Consider the following 18858-nt stretch of genomic DNA (forward strand, 5'->3'; position numbering starts at 1 on the left):
TGTAACGTTAGCAAGATCGCTGCACAGCCAGATAGTGTTTGCTGCTTCGCCTGGGGCCAGATTTGTCTTGGCAATATGGAAAAACATCAGGGTGAGCTGGAAGCACAGTCCCACAAGTGCTGACTAATTGAGCAGTTTGTTTTTGCTCATAATACAATCTGCACTTCAGCTCTCAAATGTGAGACATTTAAAGCAGTGAGGGGACTTAATAATAAGTGCTAAACAAATTCAGAAATCTCATTTGCTCTTTTATTTTGTCCATTTTAAACAGTTTATGACAGCAGAAACTTGCTTCACCGCTGTTATCTGATAGCTACATTTATTTTTAGAGATTCATGCTTTGTGTTACAGCAGTCCTAAGTATTTTTAGTGGTTCAAAGACTAATCAGAATCCGACTCGTATGAGTAGCTATTAAACGAAATACAGCACTGTGTAAAGGTTTTGAGCCACTCCCTCATTTCTTCATATTTTGCTTCCAGTGAGCCAGATTTCATTTTTTTTCCAGGTGTTAGAAGGTCTTTCAAAGTTATTCTTTGAACATTGGCTGCTTTTCCTTCATTTTTCACCTGATCCCACTTGTTAAGCCACTTAACACAGACCTTTGACTCGTCCGAGCATGAAAAAGGTACCTAACCAAAAAAATGAACAAAGATAATACAATTTGACAAGCTTAAATCAGTAATTTTACACCAGCAAGGTGATTCCCAGAGAGCTGTTAATTAAAATTTTTCCATATTTCAGCATGCTGTGCAATATGTCTTCAAAAGAAATCAGGGAAACAGTATCTGAAGGAAAATAGGACAAAATCCAACAAAAACCTGATACAGGATCTGAGAGATGCATATGAAGTAGTTACAAATGTGTTACCTGGAACAGTAAATGACACTACTGACACTAACGATGTGATCATACTTTGATACAGTATATATATGTTTTCATATCTTACAGTATTCTGTTGGTAGAGTTGCAGATAGTAGGACTTTTTCTAGTACAGACAGGAATTGAAAGCTTCTTTTGAAAAACTGCTGCATTACACCCCTTTGATCGCTTTCACCCCGACCTCTGGAATCTGAAGCCCCCTGTGTCTCATTTAGAGGACGGGGAGGGAGTGCAGACATGATCTGAGGTGGCTGGATGACCTGTTTATTTTGTTAGCTGTGTGCGTTGATGTGAAGCTGGATGTCAGGATGTGTGCGTGTGTGTCTGTGTGAGAGAGTTTTGTGTCCTGACTTATCATTGGACCTTGACTATCAATCCAGATAATCTGTGGACACTGAAGTGAGGATTACTGAGGATTTGTTCTGAGAAAAGTGAGCCTTACTTGAAGTTGTATTGTCTTAGCCTTTCTGCAGTCACTACGATAGAGCAGACACTGTGTGCCGGTGCAAAGAAGCTACTTTTATCCATCTGTGCAATGAAAGCCAAAGAGACAAGTCCTTCAAGGCTCCTAAAGCTTGAACGGGCAGAGAAAGAGTTTTGTGTACCAAACTAAGTGAAGGGGGCGGGGGATGTTTAAAAAAAAAAGACACAGGGGGTGTTTCTTGCCCCTCTCATCCTTTTTTCTGTCCCTGTTGGTCTCCTTGGTCACACACATGCACACATACTCCTCGGAAACACACACACACACACACACACACACACAAAACCACTGACAAGGGCTCAGTCCTGCTATGGCCACCACTACCACAGAGGAAAGCTCTCCAGTCCCGACCACTGTAGCACCCCAGCAGCCTGACTTGGATGACAGCCTAAAACCAAACTCAGAGGCAGAAGCTGAGCTGGGCGAGACCCAGTGTGACAGAGAGGAAAAAGAGGATGAGGAACATGAAGAAGTGGGAAGAAGCTGTGATTCGGAGCAGGAGAATACAAAAGGGAAGAGTTTGGACTCAGAGTGGGTGGAGGAGAGGTTCAGGATCGATAGGAAGAAGCTGGAGACCATGTTGTATGGTGAGTTAAATGGGATTATCAATTTTTATGGATGGAACTGTCAGTGCTATGTGCCTGAACTTCTGGGCTTTCTTATCGACTTCATTCTCACAGTCTGCCTTGAACTCTACAACATCTGAATTTTGTGTTATTTTGAAACCTATCCTATCCTGTGTTCCTCATTGACCTTGTTATCTACCTGATCCCACGTGCCTCTGGGGGCCTCCAGCCGCCTGTGCCCTTGTTGTCGTCATCAGTAAACGCCATCCACTAAACCCCTGTTGCTGCATCATTGTGATTTATGACCTGCAATTGCTTATGCATTCGCAGGTCCTTTTGGCTATTATCATTCCCGTCTGTGAAGCAAAGGTAACTGCCTCTGTTAGTTATGGCTGCTTGGCGGGTTTATGACAAATGCCTCCCCTGTGTCGCCGGGGAAACTCTTTCTGACAGCGTGCCACCGCTGTAGACACAAGCTGATGTTTGCGCTTGATGGGAAAGTGCTTCAGCTCTGATAACCGCGGCTTGGTTTTTAATGCGCGCGCAGCTGGGACTTCTGCTTTTACTGCTGTTTGAGCAGCCTCAATCAGGCAGTAAACACCCCATCTCAACCCTTTAGGTAATAATCTGTCACACCACATTCAGGCCTTCACACTGATTTTCGTACATCCCCCTCCCTCCCCTTTGGTTTTGTACTTTAATTTTTTTTTTCTTTTTGTTTGGGTAAAGTGGGAGGTATTTGCGTCAGCAAATGCCATTGATGTGATTAGTTGTCTCCAGGCTAATTTGTGGCTGCCTTTCCTAACCACCACCTTTTGCTCCACCCCATAGTGTTTTCTTCTCATTCCTCAGCTCTGGCCAGCGTAACCCGTAGTGATAAAAGGAGGGGGTTGAAGGCGTTCCTGGGGCTCCCCCTGAACCCTGTAAATGTCACCATGGAGCAATGGCCTTTTAAACTTGTTTATGTTCCCAGCAACCTCTTGTTCCACTGGCTTGACAAATTTCAGCCAAGTCAACATTGAAATGCAGACTTTGTGTTCACATGCGTCATATTGAACATTGCGTGGCGACCAATACAACCTGACAAATCTCTCTGCTGGGTTTTATTAGGGGTTTATTTTATCTTTATCTGCCTTGTTTTTACATTTGCCTACTTCTTCTTTCAGCTCCAAAGCATGAGGGTGTCGAGACGGGAGAGGAGTTTTTTGAGAGAGTAAGTGGCTCTACACACATTCAAACACTTTATTCATAAACCAAACAACTAATAATATTTGGCCATTTTCCTTTGTAAAAACCACTGACAGTGTAATCACTAGTGTTTTAAAGCCTCGTGGTGAAATTTATCTTAGACCAGTGAAAACATCCCTGCTGCAGTTTTATTACTTGTTGGATGCTCTTCATTCAGTGATTACAGATTTTATGGTGGTGATAATTGGAGGTGGAGGCAGCTTTGTATCCTAAGATCTGCTGTGTTCTCTGAATGTGTGTGTTCTCATTGTATCTGTTACGATCTTTCCTGCATAGAGTGATAGCAGCTTCTTTGTTTCTCACTCTCTTCTATTGTCCGTGCTTTCACAGGTAATGAGAGAAACTAACACTCAGGTGAAATGGCCATCCAAACTGAAGATAGGAGCCAAATCAAAGAAAGGTGGCAAATTCTTCATGTTCCGTTCACACCAAAATCAGTGCTCTTTGTTTTGTGTTTTTCCCACAGCTTTGTGTGTGTGTGTGTGTGAACAGAGATTTATCATTTTCCATCTATTGTTTCTAGATCCACACGTGAAAGTGGAAGGGAAGAGAGCTAATGTCCTGGAAGCCAAAAGGAAGATACTAGAAGTGTTGGAAACCAGGGTGAGGTTGCTGGTGCCTTAAATTTACAATGTCAAGAATCCATAGAGGAATGTAAGCTTTTAATAAAAGTAGTTTTATGGTTTTTTTTTTATGTTAAGGCCAGTATTGAACTGAAATCTGCTCAAATAACCAGTGTTTATATAAAACCAGGTAAACAAGGTGACTCTAAAAATGGACGTGGCCTATACGGAGCATTCTCATGTGATTGGAAAAGGCGGAGGAAATATCAAAAAAGTGATGGAGGTCACATCCTGTCATATTCATTTCCCTGACTCCAACCGTCACAATGCTACTGGAGAGAAAAGCAACCAGGTAGGTGGCATTTTAATTCCACTAACTGCTGCCACTATGACAGGAAACTGAAAACCAATTTGTTTACATGTTATTTATTTATTAATTACCAGGTCTCCATCGCTGGGCCCGTAGAAGGCGTAGAGGAAGCCAGGAGGAGGATAAGAGTGAGTTGTCAATGTGTAATTTGAGCAAACTGCACAGAATAGATTTTTATTTGTCTCAACACTCAATATTTTCACTCCTGTCAGACGGAAAGATCAATAGAGTGATTAAGAGGATGGCTGACACAAAAAGGACAGGTATATCTGTCAATGCACTGCCTGTCTTGTCTCTGTCTTTGTTTCTCTCCCACCTCTTCATTATCCCTCCCTTCTGTGTCTCCTTCTCATCGAACCCTTGCCCTTCTTATCCCAGGACCTCCAGCCGCTATCCTTGACCTTTGACCTGCCAGTGAGTCTTGTGCCCCAGGCTCTGCCAGATCCGGGTTCACCACTTATCCAGCAGGTAGTACAGACTCTGGGGGTCAGTGTGAGCTTCAGGGCCATGCCACCCCAGCCTCAAGCCCAGCCGCCCTTTTATGGAAGCTGCTGCACCGTCTGGGGTCTGCAGGGCAATGCAGATGTTGTAAAGGTTAGCATTAAAGATTAAGGAGACTACTGGGTAATGAGGTTTAAGTATCATGTCGTGACTATATATACCATCACCTCACAGAAGGCGACCTGCATCTTGATGGACCTCCTGCTGGGAGCAGAGGTTGCAGGCGGTATTGTCAACAGCCAGCTGGACGTCACCTCCCAGCAGCACCTATTCCTGCTGGGACAGAATGGCGCTCACTTCCTGAGCGTTATGCACCAGACCCAGACCCAGATCATCCTACCGGACCTCAGCGCCCCTCAGAGTCCTCCCTCGCTGCTCATTCAGGGCAGCCCTGATGGGGTTTGTCTGGCTAGGCAGCATCTCATGGTACAGCGGGGCTGTTTATTTTGTGTGCACATAACTGCTAAAAAACAATGCTGAGAAAACTTTGCTGCTTTTAATGTTTGACACTTTTACAATCTGTGTGATGTTTGCATATTTGTGTACACAATAGGACTGTCTGCCTGTGTGTTTGATGTTTGACATGCGTGAAGATGGGGAGGCCGATCCCTGTAAGCTAGCTCAGATGATGCGAAACCTTGGAGTCTTCATTAGCGTCAAGCCCAAAGTAAAACAGACCAGCAAGGTACATTTTACCTCGTGGCTCTGATGCTTATTGTTTGAGACACAACTGAAAAAATAATGCTAATTTGATTGGGCTTTGTATTGATAAAAACTTGCCCTGAAATATTTCTTTGATTTTGAATGCAAAATATTCTCCCCTGTAGTTTTCTGCTGAGTTGAGTACTGATCTAAAAATCTGTGTTGGTTTATAATTGTCAGTCAGTTGTGGTGAAAGGTCTGGAAAGGAATATTTCCTGCCTCTATGAGGCCCGCCGTCTACTCCTGGGGCTGGATTCCTCTGAGACTGTTAAGATAGCTGAAATGACCCCTGGCTCTCTGCTACCTGGCAGTGGGCTGACCAATTACTGGCTCAATATGTTGCTGCAGCAGCTTCGCCTGTCTGAACAGGGTGAGAGCATTAACACATGTGATTTGTTTTTGCAATCAGAATAATTATTTTTAAAATTTTTCTGCTTCATACTGATTCATTCATATCACCCTTCTTCTTGATGATCAGGCCCCGTGCCTGTTCCTGCTACAGAGATGCCGAACGGTACAAAGCCACGTCCCTCACCTCCACCAGGCCTCACCTCTCCCACTGAGGAGGGTAGGGTAGGGCCGAAGGGAACAGATGGTCGACCTCTGGAGAAGGTGTTTCACTGTTAATGTTCAAAATGACAAAACACAATGGGAAATTCTTCTGAAACTTTCCAATTCTCTTTTTCAGATTCTGGAAAATGAGGACCAGTTTGGTCAGCATGAGAGCTCTGAGTGTGTGGCGATGTCATCGTCTGAGACGTGTGACGCTTTGAAGAGCAGCATCAGCAGGATCGGACTGAATGGTCGGAGGGGGAGCCTTCAGGGTCCTGAAATTGCCAAGGTTTTCAGCCAGGGCAGGCGCCATTCAACAGGGCAGGTGTTAACATACAGGTGAGCGTTTTGCAGGTACACACACCTACTCTCTGATGACTCTTCATAATCTTTAAAGTCTTAACTTCTGGAAAATTCTTTTGTTGTTGTTTATACTTGCTCTACTTTGGTTTCTGTTTGATTTGATATAAATCAGCTCTACAGAGCGTGCAGTTTTAATGATGCAGCTCACATTTAACACACTCTATATTTAAACTGCACGATGACACTTTGAAAGAACTGCTGCAGCCAGGTGAAAGAAAGAGTTAGTAAGAACTCAAAGATTGCACAGAGCCATCACAGTTTCACCTAACCTTGCGTGCGTGTGTGTGTGTGTGCGCGCGCGCGTGTGTTCCTCCTGACTGTGCCAGACTGCTGAACGCAGACACTGAGGGGGGGAGGAGTGAGCGGAGGAACAGCCTGAGGAGAGATGTGACTCTGGCTCAAAATGTTCGCGCTGACTCATTCAAGGCTGAGGTGAGAAAAACAGGAGCTGCAGGTTTCTTCCTTGCTTGTTTCTTCACAAAGTTATGTACAGATCTGTGGCAGACATTTTGGTCACGGATGATGCTCAGTGGACAGATAATCACATCTCTGTAGGACAGTGGATGAGCGAACGCTGAAAATGTCACGTTAAACTGAAAATGGGAAGATCATTTTCTTTGTCACGGTCTATAATCTATTGATTTGCAGTTTGATTTTGAAAATTGGGTTCTCTCTTTGTTGGTCTCCCCTCTTATTTTTCTCCCATCTCACATACGCAAAGGTTATGCAAAGAAGGATTAACAAGTTTACTGCCACGGCAGCAGGACGTGTTTTCTTATGCAAGTGTTTGTTCCTGCTGTAAATTAGGTTCCCGCTATCCTCCCATCTCTCAGTAACCAAAGAAAAAAATTCAATTTCATGCATTATTTACCTACTCCATTTCCTGTTTGTACTTTGTAGGATTATGACTATGAAAAGAAGAAACTGCTGGCAACCAGAGGTTAGTCCTCCTAAATGTTTAATATTTCTTCCTGTCTTGCTGCGGTTTCAGAAACGTTCTGCAACAATGATTAGCACTGCTAAGCAAGCGTTCCTTCTTTTTTATTGATTCACAGTTGCTGTTCTGCAGATAGTTGCATGAAAATAGATTTTGGTGAAGTATATTGTTGTTTTGCTCATCAGCACACTTTTTTGTTTTGTTTTCGGAGCTGAACAGGAGCAGGAATAATTTAGTTTTGCTGGTAACAATCACATGTTTTGCTCACATCATTGCTGGGAAAATACTTAATGTCAGTGGATTAAGCCAGATGAAGTAGGCTTTTAAGTTTATTCAAGCATGCTATAGGGGAGACACATTAATATCCCAAGCAGAAGTAGGGATTTGATAAAGGGGTCCCATTTCCGCAGTGCTCACTGCCAAGACAACTGATGAAGGGGGCCTGTTTATGGGCTGCAGTGTGCCAAAGTTATAATAGAGTAGCACTGGCACTCCCACTTAATTCACCAGGGGTAGATACACAATGCAGACAACCCACGCACACATGCATCCAGGAATGGTGCGTGTGCTCTCATACACAAGCGTGTGTGGACACACACGTAGCATCCCTCACGCAGAATGAGAGATACTGAAGAGATCTGCAGCCAAATGGTACCAAATTCCCTCAGTGTTCCTTTATGGGATTATGAATTAGCAGTTTGAATGGGCCATCTGCCTCACAGCCATTAAGACACCCGTATGCCAGGATATGAATGGGACATTTACGCCACAAATACACACAAAGACACCCGAATGAAAACCTACCAGTAATAATCCTGTTGATATTGCACTCTTTATGGAGTACTGTTGCAGTTTTTATCACACATTCACACATGGAAGAGGCCCAGGGTCACTTGTTTGTCGATTGAATGCGTATGCCAGTCTAAGTCTTAGCGCTCAGAGTTTTATTAAGTATGCCACATGCTGGCAAGAGAAGTAACACTGTTCGTGATTCATTATTTAACACATGAACCCAGCCTGCTCACATCAGAGTACCAAAGAAGACGTGGAAAACCTGCAAAGCATTTTTATGATAGACAGACTGCGGATATGAGTATTGATGCTTGCTGCAAAATCCATTTATGTGAATTTAAAGCTGTAAAGCTTTCTGAAAGTGTTTCCTTATTCACTTCTTTTGCCACAGCACTACTACAGTCAGACTTTCCGCATTGAACATGCAACGTGCTGCATTTATGTGAAAGCTGGCAATCAGATTTCAGACAACATCACAGACGGTAATGCTTTTGATACCAGTTGGTCCCAAAGTCACATTTTCTAACTCTGTGTTTATGTGTATTTATGTTAGCCATGCAGAGGAAGCCTATAGTCACAGAGGTCCGCACGCCCACAGACACGTGGAGTGGCCTTGGCTTCTCCAAGTCTATGCCAGCCGAGGCTGTAAAAGAGCTTCGCAACATCAGCAGACGCAACTACAAACCCTACCTGAGCACCGGTAATAACCAGCAACAGGTACAGATGAGCCTACTGCTTACTTAAAAGCTGAAAAAATGGTCTCACAGATTAACATTTTGAGTTTTCGTTCAAAGTTATAGGTAGAGTTCATGATTTATAGGTACAGCTACTTTTGTTGGACTGAATTCAGTTGAAGCTTTTACTGCAGTGCAGTGAAACAAGCGCTGCCACGGTGTCCCTCTAACACAGTCTCATTTATTGGTTTTGCCCCCTAACAGTCTCGGGCATTTATCTCACTGTGTGGTAAGCACTGCCAATTTGTACGCTCAATTACCTGGAGTCTGATACCATCAGTGTGGTCAACACAGGCACTCTTTGGCAACCTGTTTACCTGAGCTGGTTCAGCTCATCTCCCCTGCTCTTTTAAAGCCTTTTGAATAGCTGCTCTCTGACTGCCCACTGGCCATTGATGTAGAAGCAGACTCACTTAGGATAATGAAAGCAAGAGGCATTTCTCCAATGAGTTCAATTTTCCTCTGAGACCCAGGCAACTGGGAGGAAGCATTTGCTATGCCCGCTGCATTGATAGATTCGAGTGAAGGACTTTTACTGTCACAGATCAGCCCACAGTGGCAAATAAGCTGGTTTAGAGACACGCTAAATGGATTTGGCTAAATCCTTGGATCTACAGGCATTAGAAAGTTTATGGCCACTTGCAGCTATTTGTCTCTGGGACAGAGACAGGGGAGAGATGACAGTAGGGCATGGTGGCAAAATGACACGATGATGCTATTGTGCAAAACGCTGTCAGAAGAAAGCAACATTAGCCTGTATAAGGGAACTTATTATAGATTCCCATATTTTCAGTTTGGATACAAGAACAGCAGTAACATCCACCTGGTTTTCAAACCTGTCAGACAAAGTGTCAGAGCAATACAAGAAAAAAAAAAACAGACAGTGGATGAACGGAGGGGATGCACCAAGACCCAGTAAAAGATAAATAAGGAATATCTTTAACCTTGCATCATGCAAAGTTAATAGAGTCCAAGAGCAAAAATAGGTCCACTTTAATGCTGTTACTATCTCCTTCTAGTCTTGGGCTGCTCAGACAGGAAAGGTGGCTAATGGAAGCGACTCTGAGAACTGGAGGGACAGACGTGGATCCACATCTTCATCCCAGCCCATCTCTTCCTCTTCGTCCTCATCCTCATCTTCCCCATCCTCACCTCTGACTACTTTCTCCTCATCATCCTCTTTTCCTGCATTTGCCTCCTCAATGAACCGCAGTAGAAGCGACAAGCCCTGTAAGTCTGACCTCTGTGCACTCAGCTAAACAGAGATCACCTGCTCCCTGCTGCGTTTAACCTTTTCCTCTAAACTTTGGCCTCCGGTGTTCAGCGGAGAGCTTTGCGAGCAATGGCAGCAGCTACTTCGAAAGTGTGTGCTCACAGAGGAGGGGGTCGACCTGCAGTCAGCGGAGCCCCAGCCCCCACTTGACAGATGACCTGCCCGAGCTGCTCGGCCAGCTGGGCCTGCTCAAATACATCGATGTGTTTGAACAGCAAGAGGTAAACTCACACACAGAGTCGCACTTGATCATTTTTTGAAATCACTTTTTTTTTCATTCAGCTTGCAAACACAAGCCGAAAGAGTTAATGCATTATAAATGAGCATCATGATGCAACTTCGGTCTACACTCCTCTAGATCGACTATCAGACATTCCTCACTCTGTCTGATGAAGATCTGAAGGAAGTGGGTGTATCTACCTTTGGAGCAAGGCGCAAGATGTTATTAGCAATCTCAGGTGAATCTCTGAAGCCTCAGCCGGGATTTATGCCGTATCCGCTTCTCTCTCTGTTTTGGCAGTATGCTGTGCTCCTCTCCTCTTGTAAAATTGATTATTTTTCCTCTGATACAGAACTGAACAAAATCAAGAGGAGGCTCTCGGATACACCTGCTGTGAAGTCTGGCTACCTGGAAGGTGGTGCTAGTGGTAGACTTCCACGAATCATGGATGTGGAAGCTGCAGCTCAGAGTAACCGCTGGTGAGGGAAGACGCCAAATATGTGGAGATATTCTAATGGGAAAATATACAACAATGATGATGCCAGTGCAAAAGTCTTACTAGCTCATTTACTACAAAGGGAGAGGTGCGAGATTATCCTGAGAAACTACAAAAATTATGTAAAACATTTAAACAGGGTGCCTTTCTTCTACAACGTAACCCAAAGCTTTTTTTATATAATAATTCAAAACAAGGAGGCTTTCCATCCAAAACTCAGTTATGACAAGAAACGAACTACACAAAGCACACAGGAACAGGAGAAAATGTTGATTTTTTTTTTGTCATAAAGTGCCTTTCTTATGCAAACTCTATATTTTGACCATATTAACCACAATCTTTATGCAACTGTAACATTTACCCAAGAAAAAAAACATGTCATAGTGATGATAATTAAAAGGTTGCTGTAAAAGACTGTTTTCTTTTATGAGAGTGAAAAAATAGTGAATGACATATTTAAAAAAAAAACACAACACGTCTATGGCCGGACTCAGTTATGTGTTCAACGCCTTAAATTGATAACCTCCTATGTCATCAGTGGAAATGTGTGAGGCAAGTAAAAACTGGGAGCAGACCACAAGAGGGCACTAGTGTCACACACAGTCTTCTTTTTACAAATTCACGTCACATTTGTGCTGCATGGAAAATAATGTCATTTGTTTCAAAGTGACAGCAGCATCACAGCTCCTGCTGGACAAGGTGGGGTTTGGTTTTGAATTATACAGGGCCTAGTATCAGATAAGACAAATGATTTAGAAACCATAAATACATTTATTTGTTTGAGGGTAATATGAAACTCCTATTATAGTGGTTTGCATCTTCTGACTTCTCGACAAAGAGTTTCAATTAGTTTTATCGCTACTCCCTGGAATGAAGCCAGTGCAGCCACTTTTTGCTACCTGTTAATATTATCTGCAGAAGGCTGCATGCAGCAAAATACGTGCCATCAGGGAGAGGGCGCTGACAGAAATGTGCAAATTTGGAATAGCAGTGCTGCTTATCACATGGAATTGAATGGGCCAAGATAGCTCCACTGGAGGGCATGAAGGGGTCTCGAGGCTCGACAAGCTGGTTGGTACAGTGGCAGCCAAGCATGAAAGAGAGCGTGAGTGCGATTGGTGGGCTGTGACAGATTAGGGGGAGATGATCCCTACTTATTACAATGTGTCTGCCAATTACATAGGCAGGCTTTAGACTGGTGATCCTCAAATCTGGTCCTTGGGCTCTGGAGGGATGCTGAATTTCTGTCCTGTCAGGTAGTTATTTGCAGTCCCCTGGGGTTGTGAGCGTGAATTGGTCCTTGATCACACAGCTAGAATGAAAACAACCTGGAAAAAAAAAGAGCAGTGCTCTCATTCCTGAGGACTTTGGAGATCCACTTTGACTTTTAACATGTAAAGTGGCAATCTTGACTTATGGCCCAGTTAAATATGTAAAATGAAGGTATGAGTGACTCCAATAGCAGCTTGCCCACTTTAGAGAAGTCTGGTTTAGTACTGGACTTAGCTTGTCGATATTAATAACTTGTAGTATACCCTGCAGCTTTTAAATGGAAGCCCATGGATTTAACTGACGTGTATGTAGGGAACCTGATACCAACAAACAATCTAATTATTTCAGTATGAATGCATTCAAACATCACCACATCTTCATAAGCATCTCATCAATGAAACTACATGCATGGTGCTACATACAATCAGCTTCCTGTCATATTTTCCCCAGTGGGAAACTCCAAAACTGTGCAAATGACCTTTAAAACTACCAGTCTTTATTGTTACCAACACATACATGGCAAAAGATGGTGACTTATTAACCTGTGCTTGAGCCATGATGACAGCTTTATCTGTTTTCTTCACAGCCATTAGATAAAGACAGAATGTAGGAATGTATCTGTGCCGCACTAGTGAGTTTCATAAAGTGGAGCAAATCCACATGTAGGACATTGTCTCCAAATGTGGGATGAGGGAAGAAAAATGCTGTGTAGTCCTACATAAATGATGACCCCTTGTCACTGTGGATCAGTCACATGGCCATTTACTGAATACATCTTGTGTGAATGTATGTATACGGGAAGCAGTTTTGGAAAATATGCTTTGTTACCTTTTTGCCAAGTGTTAAATAACAATCTTTCAACTTCAATGTGAATCTCCATGCAAGCATCTTAATAAAAATTCACTAACAGAAAAACTACATGAAGAAACAAAGTATAGGTATAACATAAGGTTTTATGTGTTGGACAAGATCCTGACTAAAAGAAATTCCTTTTTTTGCTTTAACTCTTTAACTCCACCCAGGAGCTTGATTTCCATACGATAACTGCAGCCAACTGCATAAAGCCCCACTTGTGGCCATCACCGGTCTCTATGGAGACGCTGGGTGGATATGAGGATCCACCCAACAGGAAAAGTCATTTGGGGATAATAAAGAAGCAGCCAATAGAGAAACGAAACAGAGCAGTGAAGTGCCCTGAGGATAGAATGCAACCAAGCTTTCCCTTTTCTGAGATGAAGACAGAGCTCACTACAAGAGGAGTGAGTTTCAGTGGGAAAGCAGAAGAAAACAGAAACAATAATGAGACAGCATGTGAGTGGCTGAATGTGAGCCGTGGTGTGCAGTACACCACGTTAGCTGAAGTTCCTAAACAACCTTCCGTGTGTTCAAAATATCCATCATACTCCTGAACCCAGTGATACTTTGTCTGATTACTCCTTTTAGTAAAATGGCATCTGCACGAGTTGGAGTTCTGTTGCAGGTGGCTGGACGAACCCATGCTGTGACAAAAATTTCATAACAAAGATACCGAGATGTCTTCAAGCAAAAGCACAGAGTGAGAGGAAAGATGAAGAAAACAAGCCGATTTCACCTTAATTCTGAATAAACAAACCATTTCCTCCTTAAACATCACTCTGAATAACAGAAATTAAACACTTTATGTAACGGCTCTAAAGAGGAAGAGATGTTTTTCTGAAACTGCAAGGTCTTTCTCCTGAAGACAGACAAGCATGGCCTTGGTGCCACAGATGCTTAAGTAGATGCATTCCTACTTATGACTATATTTAAAGGTTTTCTTGGAGACCTTACCAAGGAGAGGAATCCCTGCATACAGGCAAGCTGTTTTGCATTTTATGTGAAAAAAATTAGCTATTACAATGCTATTTATTTGTAATAGGAATTTGAGCAAAATGTATTTTCGTTTTCTTTATGATTTGATAGACTGTGTTATCACTAGGGCGATCGTGGCTCAAGAGTTGGGAGTTCGCCTTGTAATCAGAAGGTTGCCGGTTCGAGCCCCGGCTTGGACAGCCCAGTTGTTATGTCCTTGGGCAAGACACTTCGCCTACTAGCCGATGGCGCGATATGGCAGACTCGCTTCTGTCAGTCTGCCCTGCCCTGTTGTAGCAGGTGGTTCGTCCAGCCACCTGCTACAACTGTAGCTTGCCTCCACCAGTGTGTGAATGGGTGGATGACTGGGTGTGTAAAGTGCTTTGGGGTCCCTAGGGGGATCTAGTAAAAAGCGCTATACAAATACAGACCATTTACCACTAATTATTATTAAGGCTCCAGTGAAAGGAATAGCTGAGAGCCATATAGCACTGCAACTGGGAATATAGGCGGATACAGTAAAGACACAAGAAGCAGACATTTTCTTTCCAACTTTTCTCATGTAGCCTGATGACAGCAGAAGACGCACGAGCCAGGGTCCCAGAATCGGGTGATTATACACCCTCCACAGCTTCCAGCATAATTTGATGCACATAGTTAAGCCCATTGTCTATTCTGTGTGACAGAGAGTCCTGTGAACTGCTGAATAGGCTTTTTCAAGCCAGAAGATTCAGTTGTCCTTTTAGCTTCTGATTGTTGCTACAATGTGTTTTCAAAGTGCTGCGCAGGCTGTTTCAAGCCAGTGGGGTCAGCTGTCCCATTAGCCACTGATATTACAAAAACACTCATTAAGCTTTTATGTTCTTATGGGCACCGCTAGCTTTGTGATTCTCCTCTCTCAAAGGCAAGTGATAAGAGTATTTTCTGCAGCTACCATTTATGTCTGCTTCTAACAGGGACGACGCTTTCTCAAGGTTGGAAAAGGTCAGTATTGATGGAGGGCTTTGATTGTAATACTGCAGCGAAATCCGGGCTTTGGAAAAAAATAAAAAATCTTATGCAAATGTGTTTGTGGTTTCAAAGAGAGGCAAGAGATGTGTTTTTATTCATCATTTTTTTTTATCACGATTTTGTGAAATGAGATGAAACACATGACGTCCTGCCTAAAAGGTTTCATCACGGGGGAGCAAGAGACACATGGACGCAGACCTGTAAGGTTCAAAAGACACCCAAAGTGCCACTTTACTTAAATTCTCAAAGTTACAAATAAAAGTTCACGTAGTTGACATGGTGAAGATTTCAATTTCAAATCACTGAACATATCCAACGCTTTGACGCACAACTGAGCCTCTTCTTCTGCATGACTTCGTGTGTCCTCCCAGCTCAGGAGCAGCTTAGTGTCCATGCGCAGTCAAAAATCCTCAGCAGCCCTATTGACCAATTAGTAGAAGAATAGCTGGCTGAGAACCAACCGATTTGGACTGTAGGTTTTGCAGTTTGCTTTTCTTAACTGCTATCACACTTTGCAATGCAACTTCCTACCTCCTGAGATTGGGAGAAGAACCAAAAAGACACTAGACAGCATCAACATAGCAACAAAGTATTGTAGCAGCCAAATAGGCATCACTTTCTGTTTGAGATGCATAGAGCTAGACCTGGCCAGGTAAATCTCTCTTTTATAGAAACACGATGAGAAACATGCAACAACAACGACAATACATCATTAATCTCATTGTTTCCTGGGCTTCCTGGAACATTCAAGATCAACAAATATTTTACAATCCTCCTTAAAACAACAGAGAGAGAGTGAGAGAGAGAGGGAGAAGGAGCATCTCAGAGCCTTAAACTGTGGCAGCAATTTGCAGAAACATCATTGAACACCAGAAGGAGCCCGACGGTGGAACACACAATATGAAAATGAGCCGCTGATGGAGCAACAGGGAAGGTAGTCCATAGCCTGGCCTCCCTTAAGGAAACATATTTACATCCAATACATCAGCTAACATATCTGGGCTCATAGACTGACCAGAGATTCTGACATGGACATACAATGATAGGAGAAAGGGAGAACGACTGAAAGAAGATGGAACGAGTGACAGAGATAATAGAGTCCCTGTTAGAAGGTGTTTACGATCACAGGTTTGGGGGAACGTGGAGGCAGAAAGTGGACAGCTCGAGCAGAATTCTAAAAGGGGCTTGACAGTTGTTGAAATCTAATAGTCTCTCTATTTTCTGTCTGAGGACAGAGTGAAACGCTTGAAAATGAAGAGGTCAGATGAGGTTCACTGAAGAGAGAGATTTGGATGAGAGACAGAGATTGCAGTAGCAGGTTGAGGGGCCAGGAGATGGACTGCTGCCAAGGTAACTGGAGGAAGAGACATTGGAATGGCTTTAGATCTGTGCTGAGTTAACGGAGTTTCCTGGTCAGCTGATGGCAAAGGAAAATGGAGCGGAGCTACCAAACGTAGCCGATTTCGTCATCCTTGTCCTCTTCCTCGTCCTCGTCGTCCTCAATGGTCCCTCGGGGATGGATGCGGCCCCGTCTCTTCTTCTGCCGGCTCCGACCGGTCTGTGATGGCTCCTCTTCTTGATCGTCGAGGAGTATGACCGCACCGCCGCTGCCAAAATCCCCCGATGTCTCCTGATCCTCATCTGTAGAGAGAGAAAAACATAATAAAGAGATTACACAGATATCCCCAGATTAACATTAATTATGATATATTAATGATTTCCCAGATTATAAATTCTTTGCCAGTGGGCTCCCTGAAACTTGAAAGCCTACTGGAAGTAACCCTTCCAGCACTTTTCTGAACTGACAGGTTTCTGTCATATTTAAGGCCTGCTTACATAACAAAATTAGTGGGTTTGCTTCGGCAGTTAGCAAGGGTGGTCTACGCTTCTGCAGCTACCTTTGGAAAAACCCGGAAACTATGCTAATAGTCATCAAACCACATCTTTATTGATATATACAGAGGTGTCAAGACTTTCATTAGAGGGCACAGGAGGTCATGATGCAAAACAAAACATTCAGTGTAACACTTCACCCCCAAAGACCTTCAGAACTAATTCCACTCTCATTAGCTCCAGCCTTGTTTTGTTTTGCACTAATTGCTAATGTTAGCAATTAGCCTGGGTGTAAACTCTTGAAATAGGGCACAGAATCAGAGTAGGCCATCATGAGCTAACTCTTTCCCTAACCAATACATTCTTTTCAGGGGAGCAAATAATCTACTAGAAAAAATAAATGAAAAAACAACAACTTTTGCTTTCTGTTGATTTACCCAACAAACAACATGCGGCTACAGGGAGTTGATTATACTGGATGGTTTTAGTGGTGTTTGGTTAATGGGAGGCTAATGCTGAATCCAGTGGAGCTACAGTGTGAACAGGAGTCATTATCAGCTTCTGCCTCGAGCATTTTTTGAAGCTCGAACTTCAAATTAGTCTGTGTTCAAAACAGCCTATTTACACCTGGGTACAACTGCGCTGTGGTTGAGTGGCACTTACGCTGTTAAAATCAGTTTGGTGTCCTTGTGTTCAGGCTATTGAGTGGAGAGCTGCTGCATTGCTACCTGTTTGTTCTACGCAGGCCAGAATGGGAGAACTCCAGGCAACCCCTGCCTCAGGCCACTCAGCCAGAGTTAGATGAGCTTGTTAGGACTGGTGTTGTCTACGCGTGTGCATGTGTGCATGTGTGCATGGAGGCTGGACGGACATCAATACTGGAACCTGCATTTACTGGTTTTCGACTAGACTGGCATCCGTGCGAGGTGCAATCTGCCAGTGAGTTGGCTGTTTGATTGGTAATTAGTATGTCTGCCTGGATTCTTTCCTCCTAATTATTGTTCTTTTTTCCACAGTGCAATTGATTTGTAGCAAAGTGCTTTTATTGGCTTTTTGACCATTTCATTTGAATTTCCATGGCTGACTTGTTAGGTATCACTATAACATGTCAAAAAACTTAATCTTGTATATTCTTTGTCAAAATATAATGCAATAGGCAGTAGTTTATTTGTTTATTCTCCCCTGTGAGGTACGCCTCAGCACTGCTTCAAATTCATATTCATAACAGATCTTTTGACATTGCTCCCTGCTGACAAGTGTGACAAATTTTCTGTCTTGACTTGCAAGATGCTGGTGTTTTATCAGAGGTACACGAGCAGGATATCAGAGGCAGATAGAATCAGGCATATTAGAAACAGCTGAATTGGCTCCAGAGGCATGCCTAATGTTATCTATTTCCTAAATGATAACTGATCCGTAGATACCGGTACAGATAGAGACACACGGGGAGAATTACTGAGCAAAGAAAGAGAACAAAGTTGCAGCTGCAGTGCTCTCTGTGTGTCAGTGTTGTAAAGAAGAGATCGGCAGGCTTTCTAATTTGTAGAAGATTACAAATGAAACAAAAAAGACAGATGTTCAAGCAGACAACGTGGATCAAAGCACTAACACAGAAAGAAGGTCAGAGAAATGGAGGAATAACAGAGCAAACTGAAGAATATCTACATGTGTGGCTTGGTCTTACCACAGTTGGGATTGCCTTGTTTTCTAGAGCCAGCTATCTCGTTGCCATATTTGTCCACACACCAACACTGGCCAGTGCTGCCGTGACACTGAGTTGGTTTGAAGTAGCCCTCGTCAGTACAACGGGGAATATAAGTGCCTGGAGACGAGCAAAGAAAAGCAGGAGGAAATGAGAAGGAATGACGAAAAGTCACAGAAAGTTATAGAAAGCTGCTGGAACGGTTAAACAGACAAAAATTAAAAATAAAATCTGAGCATATAATGCAAACTCTGCTCAGCAGAGGTTACATGTACACGTCCTCAACTTGCAGCAAAGGTTCTTGTGTATTCACACAGGGAGGGAGATCAACAATCAATTACTGCTGTGAAGGTTGCAGACAGGAACCATACATTCTGCTTAAGGAAAAGCAGTCGCTTGATAACACACATCCACAAACGCACACATCTATTTTCTCTTACCTTCATTTGACCCTGTCCCAGCTCGTTTTTCAAGCTGTTTTGTAGTGAGCTGAAACACTACACGATCTGCTCAATGGGTACAGATGACATGT

General features: G+C 43.2%; 2 protein-coding genes across 3 annotated transcripts in view; one reads left to right on the top strand and one right to left on the bottom strand.

The window, feature by feature from the left end:
- Window positions 1–1576: 1576 nt before the first annotated feature.
- On the top strand, window positions 1577–12856 carry bicc2 (bicaudal C homolog 2). Its single transcript, XM_080900234.1, has 19 exons — window positions 1577–1948; window positions 3094–3140; window positions 3506–3575; window positions 3699–3778; window positions 3929–4090; window positions 4183–4236; window positions 4487–4702; window positions 4784–5035; window positions 5163–5294; window positions 5492–5681; window positions 5790–5923; window positions 6000–6202; window positions 6553–6658; window positions 7127–7166; window positions 8509–8672; window positions 9709–9919; window positions 10014–10183; window positions 10321–10420; window positions 10535–12856. The coding sequence occupies exons 1-19, from the start codon at window positions 1672–1674 to the stop codon at window positions 10663–10665; spliced, it is 2739 nt and encodes a 912-aa protein (XP_080756360.1). The 5' UTR covers window positions 1577–1671; the 3' UTR covers window positions 10666–12856.
- A 2136-nt stretch (window positions 12857–14992) lies between these two features.
- spock1 (SPARC (osteonectin), cwcv and kazal like domains proteoglycan 1) overlaps window positions 14993–18858 on the bottom strand; it is a 116715-nt gene continuing 112849 nt past the window's right edge. For both annotated transcript variants that reach the window (XM_080900596.1, XM_080900595.1), the window contains exons 11-12: window positions 18309–18446; window positions 14993–16432 (exon numbers count right to left, since the gene is read on the bottom strand). In XM_080900596.1, coding sequence (XP_080756722.1) covers window positions 16236–16432; window positions 18309–18446 — 335 coding nt within the window. In that variant the 3' untranslated portion in view covers window positions 14993–16235. The remainder of the gene's footprint in view (window positions 16433–18308; window positions 18447–18858) is intronic.

This window comes from Rhamphochromis sp. 'chilingali' (genome assembly GCF_963969265.1).
Source record: "Rhamphochromis sp. 'chilingali' genome assembly, chromosome: 13".
Taxonomy (NCBI): domain Eukaryota; kingdom Metazoa; phylum Chordata; class Actinopteri; order Cichliformes; family Cichlidae; genus Rhamphochromis; species Rhamphochromis sp. 'chilingali'.